This window comes from Hypanus sabinus, chromosome 23 (genome assembly GCF_030144855.1).
Source record: "Hypanus sabinus isolate sHypSab1 chromosome 23, sHypSab1.hap1, whole genome shotgun sequence".
Lineage (NCBI taxonomy): Eukaryota > Metazoa > Chordata > Chondrichthyes > Myliobatiformes > Dasyatidae > Hypanus > Hypanus sabinus.
In genome coordinates this window covers 5,148,114-5,164,909 of record NC_082728.1, presented here as the reverse complement: position 1 = coordinate 5,164,909, position 16,796 = coordinate 5,148,114, and the positions used below count along the sequence as shown (strand labels likewise).

At 46.4% G+C, this 16,796-nt stretch overlaps 1 protein-coding gene across 2 annotated transcripts in view; it reads right to left on the bottom strand.

Moving 5' to 3' along the window:
* Positions 1-294: 294 nt before the first annotated feature.
* LOC132379896 (syncytin-A-like) overlaps positions 295-16,796 on the bottom strand; it is a 19,082-nt gene continuing 2,580 nt past the window's right edge. Inside the window, exon 2 of one of the 2 annotated variants that reach the window (XR_009507562.1) lies at positions 295-1,219. Coding sequence is in view for 1 of the 2 variants with exons in the window: in XM_059948203.1 (XP_059804186.1) it covers positions 2,290-3,483 (1,194 nt within the window). In the remaining variant the exon portion in view is untranslated. Of the gene's footprint in view, positions 1,220-1,476; positions 4,551-16,796 lie in introns of those variants that run through there. The other variant, XM_059948203.1, reaches the window with a different exon arrangement.

The following is a 16,796-nucleotide window of genomic DNA, read 5'->3' as shown; positions in this document are numbered from 1 at the left end:
TAAATGACTATGTAGCAACTGGGAAATTTTAAATTCAAGTAATTAAATACATTTGGAAGAATAAAAAATCTGAATAACATTGAAACTTCCCAGATGTTCTGCAGGAATACCCCCGAAACCCTTCCTGAACTGATGAATTTATAACTTTTGTAAAAAGGTAATGTGACAAGATGGAATGTGTGTGATCCCAGAGTGCTTTGCTGGCTTATTGGTTTGTTTGGATGGGAGGCTTACAAGAAGTCTGTGTGTGTTTTATACCGGGGGGGGGGGGGGGGGTGATTTATGGCAGGTCATGTTTTGACAACAGAGAAAAACAGAACTCAGCTGACGTGAGGGGCGAAGCCTCAAAAGACGAATGGACGGATTAAAGAACAAATGCCAAGGATACAGATAAGTTGGTGAATTACCGGACTTTTTAAATGTATCAAATGGTCTGTTTTGAGTTGTAAGATTGAGGCTTCTTTCCAAATGATTTAATACGTGAAGGTAGCTCTTCCCTTGCAAGTAATAAAAAATGCTTATAATTGGATCCACTCTGAATCTGTTGTAGTTTGTTACTGTATTTCTGAGTACCAAGCCAAACGGTACACAGCAGTTGTAAAAACCAGTCTGGTTAGTGTGAAATGTGTCGGTTCATTCCAGCTTGATCAGTGCAGTTTCATCTGAGCTGTTTGGTGTTACGGTAATGTCGTGGTAAGCACGGCATTCTGCTCTGAGCCACTCCTGAGTTTAGAGCTCAGTTCCATTGCCATCTATAACAAGTTTGTACCTTCGCCCCGTGACCATGTGGGTGTCCTTCCACCCACCTCCCAGAGACGTACTGGTTAATAGGTCATTGTGAATTGACCTGTGATCAGGCTGGGATAAAACTGGGGTGGGGGGGGGGGTTATTTTGTTTTATTAATTGACCCAGCATGGAGTTGGCCCCTTCTGGCCCTTCGAGCTGCATCAGCCTGTAAACCCCAACAACCCCGATTTAACCCTAGCCGACTAATAGGATGATTTACAATGACCCATTAACCTACCCAGTATGTCTTTAGACTGTGGGAGGAAACCGGGGGGCCCTGGAGAAAACCCACACATTCCGCGGTGAGGATATACAGTTTCCTTACAGGGGATGCTGGAATTTAATTCTGAACTCTGACGCCCCACGTTGTAATAATGTCCCGCTGACCGCTACGCTCCATGGTTGCTGGAGGGCCTGTTCCGTCTTGTGTCTCTAAATAAAATAAAAGAGAATGGAATGTCAGGAAAGCTCTTTGCTGAAACCTGAGGAGTCCAGGAGCCGTGCCTGATCTTAACCTGATTTATGAATGCAAGTTTCTGGTCAGGACAGTGTCTTAAGTTTCCATTCCGAGATCAAAGGCCAGTGACACAGACGTGGGACCTCTGTGGTTCGAAATTGGATGTTGGGTTGCCCCCCCCCTGCCCCTGCCCCCAAGCCAGGAAAACATTTCAGCTTGTTGTTGGTGGGTTTCCGATTAAGAGTTCCATGCGAGCAGGATGCACGAGTTGCGATGACCCCCGGGTTCGCAAATCAGTGAATCCAGACTTTCAGCCTTCCTGTTCAGGAGCCAGTCATCAGCGAGGCTGGACATTAATGCCTAGTATTGTCGTGGTTTCTCGTGCCCTACAAATAATTAGGAGATGCAGAAGATTCTTCAAGAAGGGTTAAACTTTAATTTGCAAATCAAAGCTGAGGCAATCATTGAGCTAGTCGCTGATTGCCCACCGATCTTTGGACATAGCATTTTTTATAGCAATCTCCTGGTTTAGTTGCATTAGCATATGCAATCGGTCTACAGTTGCGTATCACACGTACATCCGCCACTATTGTTTCTACCCATTGACTTAATCATGTTCTAATCTACATCTCTTAGCTACCTCTCATTAACCCACCATTGTCTTCTACATTCTTAATATTTCATTCTCCTACTAAATTGGGTACATGCATAGCAAATAGCAAACTCAGATTTTCTAATCGACATCTCTTAGCTACCTTTCATTAACACACCATTGTCTTCTACATTCTTAATATTTCATTCTCTAGCAAATAGCAAGTTGCAACTTTTATACTCCAATATATCCCCCCTTTGAGACCCAGAGGGTCTCACACAGAGAAAAGACTGAGAGTCTGCGCATAAAAGCCCCAATAAACTCAAGCATTTATTCCCAAATCTTGGGTAAACTATAATTTTCTGCGTCAAGACCTCAAAGTATTCTCTCTGTGTTACCCTGGGCCGCTGAGCCAAAAACCTGTCCCTCTGTACCTGAGACAGGGAAAAAGACTCAGAAGCCCTTACAATCTCCTCCCACACTGTCGTTTTGCTCTTGTTCATCCTGCAGGTGTTGTAGGCTGTAACGATACATTTTCGGTGTTTCTTTCTCCACTAAGCTTGCTTCAGTAATTGCCACGAGCATCGGAAATTGTTTGGTTGCATCACGCACTATAAGAGATTTGAGACAAGGAAGAAAACAGCACAGCACAAGCGCACAGCTCAACAATACAATACTGACAGTTATTGCCATTTTAGTCAGCCATGCTCCCCATCCTCCGAGTCTATTTTCCAACCAATCAAAGAACTTATGTCCAAACCCTGCATTCTGTTTGACCTCCGTCCGCAGATTCTTTAATTTATTCATTGCTCTGGTGAAAGACCCTTCTGTGCTAGTATTGTTTGGTATGAAAGTGCAGCATTGTTCTCCAAACATTACACACACACCCCCTTTTTCTGCCAAAAGCCAATCCAGTACCTGTCTGTTTTGCCACGCCATCCTGCTAGTTGCATCCAGCTGTTGCCCTAAGGCCTCCAGTGCATCATCGGTATATTTGATGAATCTCTGCTGATTATAGTATACATAGTTTATCCATTCAACATTTTTGCTTACCCCTATCACAGGTATGATAGCTTCCCAGCCTGCAGCAATCTCATTTCGTGCCTTGAATTCGTTAGGTATACCTCTCGGCTGCCCTGTACTGTCAATCCGGATTGTCGGGTCCGGGTCATATTTTCTCTTCTGCCGTAGCAGAGTCCGCTGCTCAGGGAAGTTAGCATTGGACTGTACTTCAGGGGACATTATAACTTCCTGAAGCAGCATGACACTCGTACACGTTCCTTCCCACCTGAGGGGGAGCGTAGATCTCAGACCTCCTTCCTGTCCACACAGCCACCAAATGTCTGCTAATGGGATAGTCTGAGAGTCCATTGCACCCTCGGGAGGAGGGGAACCCGTCAAGTGTCTTTTACCTGAGGTTACATCCCACGTCTGAGTGCAGTTGCCTCGGAAGTGGCCGACCAGGTGAGTGCCCACCCGCATGAAACATTCATAATTCAGATGGTCCTGCATTATAAGCTGTTGCAGTGTAGGTGTCTGGCTTCTTTTACTTATAGCCCATGGTCTGCTGTAATTGCATTCAGAGGCAAGCTTGCTTTGATCAAACTGCGAGGAAGCCTGATATAGCACACACCAATAGGGGCACATTGGTGCATTGTTCAGACAGTTTTGATAGATAGATAGATAGACAGATAGATAGATACTTTATTCATCCCCAAGGGGAAATTCAACATTTTTCCAGTGTCCCATACACTTATTGTAGCAAAACTAATTACATACAGTATTTAACTCAGTATAAATATGATATGCATCTAAAATCACCCTCCCAAAAAGCATTAATAAATAGCTTTTAAAAAGTTCTTAAATAGTTTACTAAAGTGCATTGAGTGGTAACTTAAGCTCAGGGATAGCAGGGATCTGCTTTAACGCAAATCCTCATGAAACAAGCCCTAACCGGACCTGGACACTGTCGTTCGCATTGTTCCCTGTGCTCTCTTCGCCACTGCGTGCAAGTGGAGGAGTTATAAGGCATGGGGACTACATGCTGAGTGGGGCTTTCCCTTGAGCACAGGTAGCAATTCTGTCTCTTCATCATTCCTGCCGTGTAAGTTGCCCATTGATACCACTGATTAGTCCGTGTCTTTAACCATGGCGAGGAGGTAAGTGTTGTGCTCCTCTTACTTCCTTTCTGCAGGTTACCATTCCCATTCCATATCTGCCACACTAACGGTTCCCAAGTCTGCACTGGAGTTTGTGGGTGCTTTGTCCCCAGGGCACGATTGGTCGTTCCCAGCTCATCCCCATTATCTGAAGAAGCCCTACTGTCCACCACCACATCCTGGGGGTCTTCGGGCCCGTCCTCAGAATCAAAAATTTCCCTTACTAATTGATCAAACTCCGGCGGTGCAGTGTCAGCTTCTTGTTCCTCCTGTCTGTCTCCCGCTAACTGCTCTTCCGCATCACTTACCTCGGACACCTCACCTGATTGCCCTTGCGGGACTGCCCTCGTGCAATGGTTCAGATGGTACCAGGTGGAGCGTCCTTCTATCTGAACTGCGGTGGGTGACGCCTTGGTCACCGTAAAGGACCCTTCCCTTCTCGGCTCATTTCACTTTCTCTGAAAAACTCACACGTAAACCTGGTCTCCTGGTTTGATCGGTCCTTCCCCTTGTACGGTCTCCAGCTCTTTCGGTTTTTCCTGTGCCTAAATAGACCTATGTATCACAGTTAGCTGCTGCATGTATTGTTTCATTTCTATTTCCAATTGTTCCAAACTAGGTCCCTTATACGGCCCTCTTCGCTGGGGCACTGGCATGGGCCTCCCAGTGAGCATCTCATGCGGCGTCAGGCATGTGATTCGATTAGTTTGCATGCGGTAACTCATCAACGCTAACGGTAAAGCATCGACCCAATTAAGTTTAGTGTCTGCACAAATTTTGTTTAGTTTGGCTTTCAGGGTTCCATTAATTCTCTCTACCATGCCCTGCGACTGAGGGTGGTATACACATTCAAATCTTTGCTTTATCCTCAGCGCCTGTAGTACCAGTTTGACCACTTTCTGGATAAAAGCTGAACCATTGTCTGAGCTAACTTCTGTAGGTATTCCAAATCTTGGGATCACTTAATTTGTCAGAAATTTTACCACTGTCTTTGCCCCTTGATCTCTTGAAGGTACCGCCTCCACCCATCTGCTAAATCGATCAATTACTACCAGCATGTATCTTTTCCCTCTCACTGTCTTTATCACGTGTAACTCCCTGGGTCGCCTCAGGCTCGCTCAGCTCATTCTCGTCTAGGGGGAGCAGCCTTCGGCCCCGCCAAACTGGGTAATCAGCTGGTGTGGGTGCTGTGTGATGTCCCCGCCTCGCCCAAAACCAGACAGTACACCATATGCGATTAAATGAGTACAATTTATAAAGGTTACTATAACTAAGTGATTAATAACGATACAGTATATATGAAGAGAAAATTAAAGAAAAGGCGCCAAACTTATCAAAGTCCAAACCACTTCGTGCACAACCGTTGGAGCACAATTACTGAAGTCTTCTGGCCACCATTCGATCCCCTCCGAACTCCTCGACTCGCAGCTCAGGACCCTCCGAACTCCTCGACTCTCCAAACAGCTCAGGACCCTCCGAGTGGTCAACCAAGCACATCTAGCTTCATCCCCCCCTCCCTCCTCGGAGAATCTCCCGGCCTCGGACCCCCCTTTGGGGTCCGATCCTCGCCCAGCTTAGAGCATTGCGTCCTCTCTCTCGACCCCCTTGCGCCGATCTGCCCAAAAGCCCATCAACAAAAGTTTACAGACTCAGAAGAAAGAACATTAATCCCCATTTGGTTTACAAAGGAATACCATTCTCGTTATCAGTAAATTAGCATTCCTGCTAGTTAACAAAAGGAAACCCTTTCCCAACAGTAACAAAGAAAAAAAGAAACCCCCTTTACACACTTCCTCCACCAAATAAAAGTCATGTCCTCATGACTACTAAATAACTCGTCACCTTTCCTGCCAACACACCGTAACCCAAGCACAAACAGTGACATCTCCTCCCCACACAGTAACCCTCACGCCCTGTTCCTCAGGCGCTACTTAGGCCAACTATCTGGGAGTTCCCTAACCCTTCTGAGGCCTCCGTACCCCCTCACCTAAACCCTTCAGGCTGGGACACAACTGGGGATACCTTGGGCCCACTACCAACTCCTCTCTCAACCTCTCACTCATGCCCCACACTGCACACAGCTAACCCTCCCCGCTACACCTGACTCAATGGGAGAAGGGCCAAAGGTCTCTTCCTCAATCGAGGGAAAGTCAGCAAAAGGCAGCATGTACCACACATCCAGCACATCATCCATCGAATCTGTATTCTTCCTCATTCCTGTGATCGGTAGCTGCTGTTTGATCTTCTCCAAACGGAAACACGTGGCCTGCACTGCTCCCGCAGTCTCTTCAGCCTCCTGTTCAGTATTCACTGCACTTCTCTCCAGCTTTTTCTTCCTCATGACTTCTTCCAGATCAACTTTCAGGTTTTGCACTTCATTTGAACTGTCGATGGTCATCTTCAGGTTCCCTTCAAGCTTCCGCTTCTCTCTTCTGAGATTCGTCTGTAATTTCTTCACCTCTGCAAACTCCCCTCTCCGGGTTCTCAGTTTGCTATTACCCTCAGTCAGACAACTTTCTTCATTCTCTCCAACTTGTAAGTCTTCCGAATGGTTCCAGATCACTTTCTCCAGTCTCTCCGTCTTCATTTCAAACTTGATTCCGTAGAGACAGTCTCTCACGAGCTGCGACCTTCGCCAGCCCTGGCACGTGTCCCGAAAACACTTTAACTCGGTAGTTCTCAGCTGCTACTGCAACGACCTCACTTCATATTCTCCTGAGGCAAATCCAAATACCAAGAGATCATCCACATACACCAAAACCAAACGCCTCCACATCCCCTATGGTCTTCCACCTGCCCAGCAGGAAGGTTGCAAGGGCTCCAGATATGCCCTGTGGCATCTTTTCGGACCCGAAGACTCCTAGGGAATTTATAACGGCCGTCTTCTCCTTGTTGGCCCCACTCATCGGGATCTGGCAACATCCACTCCTCAGATCCAGCACCTTAAACCACTTCACACCACTCAGACAGGCCATCGCCTCTCTGGCCCTCAGGGCCATATTCTGGTCACTGACAGTGCGCCTCTTCAACGCAATATAATCCATACACACGCTGCCTACATCTTCCATGGCTGTAGGGGCCAGTCGCCGCAACCTCTCTCTCTCTCTGAGGTGTCTTCAGCAGTCAACTCCCCTCCCTTGTGGTATTTCGCAGCGTCCACGAAGAGGGTCTCACCCTCAGATACTTCCCCCAGGCCGTACCACCACTGGCTCTTGTTTGAATTCGGTATCAGCCCAATGCTGCTACACACGTCCGCACAAGCAGCTCGAAACCCTGGGTGCATCAACAATGCCTCCAAACAGCGCTCACCCACCTCCTCCGAGTAGGCCCCCAAGCTCACCAGCAGGATATTGGTTCTTTCTCGAAACGCTGCCCGTCTCAACAGGGTCCGGACACATCAGCATTAACGATTCATGAACCTCAGTCTCCTCCACATTTGCCTCTAAGAACTCCATTTTCACTGACCAACAACCGTCGTCTGGATAATCACTGGCACTGGTACTGGCACTGGAATCTCCAGTGTCCTCAATGTTGTCAAGGGTAAATGCTTCCAATAACGGTTATGAAACAAACTGTACAGCAACTTCACTGGCGCCCCGGTGCCGAGGATGGCTTTAACTTGACTTCCATCCATCCGTAACAACACCTGTGCGCATGGCCCCTCTAAGCCTTCAGGAATAGGGTCTGTTCCTTTCGGGAGTTCCTTGGTACATTGCTGGGAACATGCTCCCCCAGAGACCCCAAGCCGTTCCCCCACTGGGCCTCCTCTAAGTTTCCCGACACCTCTCGAATCAACGGAACAACTGATCCCCTTGACAGATCCCCTTGGCACCACGAGCAATTTATCTGCCCCCCTAGGCAAAAAGGGATACCCTAAAAACTTCCCACCAATCTCCTGCCACAGATATAATAAGCCCCCCAGCTGCGGCATTTGACTTCCAGTCGAACCACACGCATTTTCCCACACTTTCCCAGAACTGGCAGCGGTCACTTCGAGGTAATTGCGCCTGACAGTTCTAACAAAGTCACCAGCCCGCCTACTCAAACTTTCAACCCGTCCCTGTCGCTTTTCCTCAGCCAAGCACTGCCACTCACCCAACAACTGAGAGGTCCGCTCCGCCCCTTTAGGGCTGGACATTATTCCAATAACCGGACGGAGCTCACCACTGCTGAAACATCCCAACCTGTCACTCCTCAATCTCCAAACAGTACGGACAGCCCATGGTCCCACCACCATTTCGTCAGCACTAGTCGGAACTCGAACAACGACAATTGCTACCAACAGCAACCACCCCACCCAACACACACACAGCGATAACCAGCAATCGCACACCCACAAAGGCACACCAGCTCTTCGCCGCAGACACAATTTAAAGAGGGTGATCACACAGCTTCCACAGAAATCAACCCCAGACGAGCACCCCACAATGTAACTCCCTGGGTCGCCTCAGGCTTGCTCAGCTCGTTCTCGTCTAGGGGGAGCAGCCTTCGGTCCCGCCAAACTGGGTAATCAGCTGGTGTGGATGCTGTGTGATGTCCCCGCCTCGCCCAAAACCAGACAGTACACCATATGCGATTAAATGAGTACAATTTATAAAGGTTACTATAACTAAGTGATTAATAACGATACAGTATATATGAAGAGAAAATTAAAGAAAAGGCGCCAAACTTATCAAAGTCCAAACCACTTCGTGCACAACCGTAGGAGCTCAATTACTGAAGTCTTCTGGCCACCATTCGATCCCCTCCGAACTCCTCGACTCGCAGCTCAGGACCCTCCGAACTCCTCGACTCTCCAAACAGCTCAGGACCCTCCGAGTGGTCAACCAAGCACATCTAGCTTCATCCCCCCCCCCCTCGGAGAATCTCCCGGCTTCGGACCCCCTTTTGGGGTCCGATCCTCGCCCAGCTTAGAGCATTGCGTCCTCTCTCTCGACCCCCTTGCGCCGATCTGCCCAAAAGCCCGTCAACAAAAGTTTACAGACTCAGAAGAAAGAACATTAATCCCCATTTGGTTTACAAAGGAATACCATTCTCGTTATCAGTAAATTAGCATTCCTGCTAGTTAACAAAAGGAAACCTTTTCCCAACACAAAAAAAAAGAAACCCCCTTTACACATGTCTACGTAGATCACTAGATGTTTAAATGGTCCTTCAGGTACAGGAATGTGACCTATTGGGGTTGTAATTCCCTTCCGAACATTATTCTGTGCACACACCTCGCACTGTGACAAGGCAAAGTCCACTGAAGCCTGTAAATAAGGTGACCAAAAACCATCCTTCTTTATTTTCTTTATCACTTCCCCCCTTGCACAATGGTCCATCCCATGCGCTTCTGAAATCAGAGTCGTCAGTAGAGGGGTGGGCACTACCAACAAACCGTCTTCCATGCTCCACAAGCCTTCCGGGTTCTGCTTGGCCCCACTTTTTCTCCACATTATCTGTTCTGCCAAAGATGCCTTACCTTGTATTTCAATCAGGTACTCTACCTCAGGTTCTGGAGTTAGGTTTACCTGGGGGGCAATGACAGCTGATGTACACCCAGACGCTTTTCTGGCTGCCTCGTCCGCAGCTTGATTTCCCTTTGTTATTACATCATTTCCCTTTCTATGTGCCTGGCATTTTACTATAGCCAATGCTTTAGGTTTCATTATGGCTTTTATTAAGTCTAGAATTTGCTGACAATGTTGTATGGGATCTCCATTACTTTTTTAAAAACCTCTCTGCTTCCACACTGCCCCGAACAAATGGCACACTCCATGGGCATATGCCGAATTAGTATAGATGTCTACTTTCTCACTTTCCATCATTTCACACGCAGCTGTCAGGGCTTTGATTTCCGCTAGTTGGGCGGAACACGGTTGGGGACTGGACTCCATCCTAATAATCTTATAGCTCGACTGATCCTGCTGCACTACTGAGAATCCTGCATGGTTTCCATCATAGTCCCTATAACAAGAGCCATCTACAAACAGAACCTTTTTATCTGCATCCTCTAGTGGTTCTGACCGTAAATCTGCTCTCAATTTGGCAAATGCCACCGTCATCCCTACACAATCATGGGGTTCTCCTTCATAGCCCAAAGGGACAAAATCGGCTATATTACTGGTAGTGCATCTCTGTATAGTTATATCTGGAAATGTCAATAGCATCTGATACGCTGGTATCCTGGCTGGCGTCTGCACAAATTTCCCTCTTTCCAGCAATTCTGCTACTTTGTGGTGTGTGTACAGAGACACAGGATAGCCCAGGGTTACAGATGATGCCTTTTCATATGCATAGTACAGCGCCGCCAATCCCTGATAACAGAGTGGATACCCCTGAGCCACCTCATCTAGTCTCGTACTGTAGTATGCTATCGGCTGTTTTGTTTTTCCTGTGCCTGTCTCTTGTGTTAGAACCGCTGTGACATAACCCTCCTGTCGGTTGGATACATACAAATGAAAAACCTTCTCGTAGTCAGGCAAAGCTAATGCTGGTGCTGACTGCAATTCCTGCTTAATAGTATTGAAAGCTATCTCCGCCTCTCCATTCCACTGTAAGCCGTTCTTCAAATTTTATGTCCTGCTTCTTTCATTATCTTTCTCAAAGGTGCCACAATCTCAGCATATTCTCCGATCCAATCTGAGCTGTACCCTGCCATTCCGAAAAAACATCATCATCTGCCCTACAGTCTGGGGTTTGGGGGCCTTAGTTATTGCCTCAATCTGATCTGGTGCTATCGCCTTCACTCCCTTGGATATTACCCTGTCTAAGTATTCCACTTGCTGCGTGCAAAATTGCAGTTTCTTTTTGGATACTTTATGTCCTCCGTGCGCCAGCTTCTCTAACAGAGCCATAGTGTCCTGCTCACACTGTTCCTCGCTGTGGGAGCAAATCAACAGGTCATCCACATACTGTAACAATGTACTTTCCAACGGTATGCCCTCTAGGTCTGCCTTCAACACCTGATTAAAAAAGTGTGGTGAATGTTTAAACCCTTGCGGCATTCTGGTATAGGTATACTGAGCACCTCTGTAAGTAAATGCAAACAGATACTGACACTGATCGGCTAGAGCGGGGGTCGGCAACCTGCGGCTCCCGAGCCATTTGTGGCTCTTTCACCTCTGTGCTGCGGCTCCCTGTGGCTTTGGGAAATAATTGGTCAGTATTTAATTAAAATGTATTTTATGTTAGTTTGTTAGCTTTTGAAATGTAATTCTAAATTTGAAGATTATGGTGATCTTGTACAATCTAAGTGTGGCGACATCCGAAACGGCTCACAATTAGCCAGCATTCCGGCTAAGGGAGATAGCCTACGGGGGTTTGTGAGTACGCGTCTTTTGCAGCATCTGCGTCCATGGGGGCTGGGTTGAGAGAGGCTTAAAAGCAAGGCTGTTTAGTTCGAATAAAGCTATCTTTGACTGCAGTTTACTGACACCGCTACGACGTGTTTTTATCGCTGGCTGTCCAGACGGAAGGTGCTGAAACGCTTTGTCGCGTGTCTGGAAGAAGTGAAAACTTTCCTGGGCAGCAAAGGGCTCACCTTTCCTGAGCTGGAACAGCCAGAGTGGCTGGAAAAGCTACACTTCATGGTAGACATGACAGCGCACCTGAACACGCTGAACACAGCTCTTCAGGGGTAAGGACGTACAGCCCTACACATGTTGGAGGATGTTTTGGCATTCGAGCGCAAGTTGACAGTGCTTGCCAGAGATTTACAGAAAGGCACTTTGTCTCACTTCCCCAATTTGAGAGAGTTCAAACAAGGTCACGACATGATAATTTCGGAGTATTTACATTCTGCAATCATCGCAATGCAAACATCGTTTGGGAAACGCTTCTGTGAGTTCAGAGAGGAAAAAAACACATTATCCTTCCCGGTCACTCCCTTAAGCATCGATCCTTCCCTACTGAATACGACTGCATTGGCAGGTGTGAGTCAACCTGATCTTGAGATGGAACTGGCCGACATAGCCGACAAAGACATATGGGTGTCCAAGTTTAGACGCTTGACAGCAGACCTTGAAGATGTTGCCCGTTCTTGCTCAGAAACACAAATGGAGTGATATTGAAAACCTTCTAAAACCGGACAAACTTGTGTTCGAAACATGGAATGCTATGCCCGACATTTATGTAAACATTAAAAAGTATGCGCTTTGAGTCCTGTCGATCTTTGGATCCACATATGTATGTGAGCAGGTGTTCTCCAACATGAACTTTATTAAAAACAAACATCGCGCATGCCTCACAGATGACAGCTTGCGATCCTGTGTAAAGATGAAGGTGACGTCATACAGCCCTGATGTGCAGACGCTGTGCGCTGAGGTCCAGGAGCAGAAATCCCATTAACCAAGTATGATAAATATTTTAATTGCCTATTATTTTATGTGTATTCATATTTTTTCATTGTTCAGTGAAATAGTCCTTTTATTTTTCAGGCTGACAGCTGGCTGATGTTATTTTTGGTTTGCTGCTGGCGGAAAATTTAAGTTCGGCGTTTTTCATAAATACAAGAAGGACTCAAATAGACATTGAGTATTTTACTTAAAAGTAACTTTCAACCCAACGTCTTTTTTTCGGAGTTCAAAATGTTTTTGTTGCATGCAGAAATGTAATTTTGTTTTCTCTGCAGGAGTTCATCAATTTCATAAATGCAACACATTATAGTTTGTTTATACATAGCATAAAGGCAAAAAAAACGTTGTATGCAGTGTTATTTCATTTTAAATGTCAAACGGGTTTTGCGGCTCCCAGTGTTTTCTTTTCTGTGGGAAACGGGTCCAAGTGGCTCTTTCAGTGGTAAAGGTTGCTGACCCCTGGGCTAGAGGAATGCTGAAGAAAGCCGAACACAAATCAATCACTGAAAAGTAACTTGCTTCTGGTGGAACATTAGTCAAAAGCATGTGTGGGTTGGGAACTACCGCTGGCCAGACCTCTACCACATCATTTACCGCTCGCAAATCATGCACCAATCTCCACTTAGATTTATCTGCTTTTAAGACCGACAGCAACGGGGTATTGCATGGACTGTTTGTTCTTTTAAGCACTCCTATTTCAAGCAACCCCAGCACTGTCGATGCTATTCCCTCTTCTGTTTCTTGTCTTAGAGGGTATTGTGGTCTCCTGGGTGGAATTGCTCCCCTTTTCAACCTTATTTCCACCGGACTAGCTGTTTTTATTTTCCCTACGTCCGTGTCATGCTGTGACCACAGAATAGACGGCAACTCACCTAACCTTCTATCTTTCTGCTGGCCTCTTTCCTTTCCCAGCAAGGGCAGGTGTGGTTGGGGAGTTATTTCGACCTCTCTCAACGTCCCTACCGTATCTACACTTACCATTATTTTAATACAATTGTTGTCTTCTGATATCCACACCTCTGGCGTGATTTTCCTCCACACTGTTACGGTTTCAACACTCCTAAGTCTTTAGACTGATATCCCTTGTTTACCAACAACGTTACGTGGGGCGCAGCCTTCAGTATCCTGTACCATTTTTTCTAAAAAGGTGTTCCACTTAACTTGTAAAGCTGCCCCTTGCTTTCCAATTATCACAGCCTCCCCTTCTAGGTGCTGTTGGGTACATGCCTCCAGGTGCCATTTCTCCTCTAACTCCCTGTTTTGAGTCTCGTCGAAAATCACTGTACAATGTAGCTCAGATTTGGGCATTACAGCCCTGGGTAATATAGCCTGCACGCCCTTTTTCCATTTTTCCCAGGTTTCCTGAATCCGATCTGCGATGTCTCCTATCCAAAAGACATTAGCCTTCTTGTCTTCTCGCACTTTCAATTGAGCCCCTGCTCTTTCCACACTCAGCCCATTTCTGGTGCATTTTAATTTTAATTCCAGTTTCAATGAGGCATCTCTGCCTAACAAATTAATCGGAGTTCCTTTAAATACTAGCACCGGCAAAACAATTCCTTTATTTCCCATTCTCAACTGCACTGGAGCCGTGCACTGTGTCAACTGTGTTTTCCCTGAGAACCCTACCATCTTAATAAACTTTCCTGACATGGGAAGATGAAGGGCATACTGTGGCTGTACGCAAGTGTACGTGGCTCCAGTATCTATCATCATTGGTGTCAGTTGCCCGTCTAACATAACCTGAACAATGGGTTCCTCGTCTGCCTCCCTTGTTATCATTGGGTAATGTCCCTTCCCACTCGAGTTCTCGGGGCACCCCTAATACCTCGCATAGGGGTTCACAGGTCTGCTTGGGCCTGTGGGGGCCGGTCCTTGGCTAAACTTTAGTTCCCTTCTTATCGGTTCCTGCTGGTGTGTGTCAGGCCATGGTGTAAACAGACAATCTCTTCTCATGTGACCTGGCTGATTACATCCCCAGCACAATCTCTCTACCTCTCTTTCCCCCTGTTTCCTCACTGGTCCCCTCTGCCCATAGCTCCTCATTATCCCAAACTTGTACTTCTCCCTGCATGTTTACTGTTCCCGTCAGCAGGGGGCACTGCTTAGGGGTTCCTTCCTCATCATAGGGAGGGGGCTTTTCTGTTTCTTTTGCATCCGGGTACGGAGCTGAAGCCAGCTTCTCACTGTACCCTCCTCTCTCTCTAACAGGCTGTTTCTCCAGCACCTTAGTGTCTTCCTCGCTTGTAATCATTATTCTACCTGTCCTCCTCAGCCTTTCTCCCTCCGTTCTGAAGAGTTTTAGCACTTCCATTTCTCATTCTCTTTTTTGCCCTCTTAGATTTATCTTTTGGTTTGTAATTTTTAATTAGTCCCTCCATTTCTTCGCACAGACTTATATCAAACGTTCCTTCTCTTGGCCACTTTGTGACCAGGGTTTTGGTTCTTTTTTTCCCATTTTTCTGAAGTTTTTGTGATCTCATATTTATTTATCGGGAATTTTTTGCTCAGAATCTCTACTGCCATTCCTTTACCTGTCATGTTATTCTCTCTTAAGGTATTTCAGAGATTCACAGTTCGTTTACTGGATAATATTATTTACTGTAATTCTATGCCTAGTCTATTGTCTACCTACCAGCACTTTAAACTATATATTGGACTGTCCTTGTTTCCTATTCTGTTCTGCCCGTACAGACCTCTATTCAGAGCGGTACCCACAGAACTTTCTCTTTGCACCTCATCTATTCAGACCTTTATCTCTTAAGGTGGTATCCACGAGGATTTTCTCTATTTTCCTTTCCCTGCCCGTTCAGACCTTCGTTTTATATGAAGCGGTATCCACAGGGATTTTCTCTATTTTCCCTTTCCTTGCCCGTTCAGACCTTCGTTTCATACGAAGCGGTATCCACAGGGATTTCCTCTATTTTCCCTTTCCCTGCCCGTTCAGACCTTCGTTTCATACGAAGCGGTATCCATAGGGACTTACCAACACCACGTGGAATTTTTCTTCACTTCTTATTAACTTATTTGTACTTACCCTCACTGCAGTGCTCTTGATCAATCCTCTGAGCCTCCTGTTAACCCCCAATTCTGCCAGATTCTTTGGACCGGAGAGACCCTTCGGCAGTGGTTCCACACTTCTGAGACTCCAAGACCTCCCCAAAACCAACAGAATTCTTAGTCCAAATTGTCGCAAAAAGCGCTTACCTTTTGCTTGGGTGCACCCTTTATTCTGTTAGCCTTGTGGGGGTCCCTACAGGACTGGGAAGCGTCCCCAATCTGCCGTTTCCTTTCCACGGGTCTCTTTCCGGTCCTGCCGTGGTCTCCAATTTTGTCGTGGTTTCTCGTGCCCCAGAAATGATTAGGAGACACAGAAGATTCTTCAAGAAGGGTTAAACTTTAATTTGCAAATCAAAGCTGAGGCAGTCATTGAGCTAGTCGCTGATTGCCCACCGATCCTTGGACATAGCATGTTTTATAGCAATCTCCTGGTTTAGTTGCATTAGCATATGCAATCGGTCTATAGTTGCGTATCACACATACATCTGCCACTATTGTTTCTACCCATTGACTTAATCTTTCTAATCTACATCTCTTAGCTACCTTTCATTAACATACCATTGTCTTCTACATTCTTACTATTTCATTCTCTAGCAAATAGCAAGTTGCAACTTTTATACTCCAATAGTATTTGATGATTAGCATATCCCGGGGTCAAAGCCCAAGGCCGAATCAGAAATCTAAAAGTCAAGGCCTGTTGGCCAGAGCTGAGTCTGTGATTTTCTGCGAGTTTGCTGGGGAGATCAAAACCTGCCGTCTGCAATTGGTTGAGGCCTGAATCTGTGCCTGCTGGAGGCTGCTGGCAAGGAGGCCTGTCCTGGGGATCAAGGATTGTGTTTATGTGAGGGTGGGCAGGAAGAACGGGGATCGCTTTCGCTGTTGTTGGTTTGTTTTCTTGCTCGTTGTGTTCTGTTCTGCCAAGCGTTGTGGGCATGGTACATTGTCGCCGGAACGTGTGGCGACACTTGCAGGCTGCCCCCAGCACACCCTCGGGTGTGTTGCTCGTTAGTGCAAATGATGCATTTCTCTGTACAGGGTATGTTTCGATGTACGCATGATAAATAAATCTGAAATCATTCTCTGTGTGAAATACTTACCCACACATCTCTTTAAACTTTCCCCTCTCACCTTCAAGCTATGTCCTCACATAGTATACACTAGGAGTGGGAAAAAGACCCTAACAATTAAGTTGAAGATAGTTCAAAATTCAATTCAGGGTAATTTTAATATCAAAGTACATCTATGTCACCATGTACAACCCTGAGATTAATTTTCTTGCAGACATGCTGAATAAATCCATAACAGAATCAATGAAAGACCACCGCAGCCTGGGTGTTCAGCCAGTGTGTAAATTCATACTTTGGATCAAACTTCCAACCAGACATTTCCTTCTGCGCCCGGG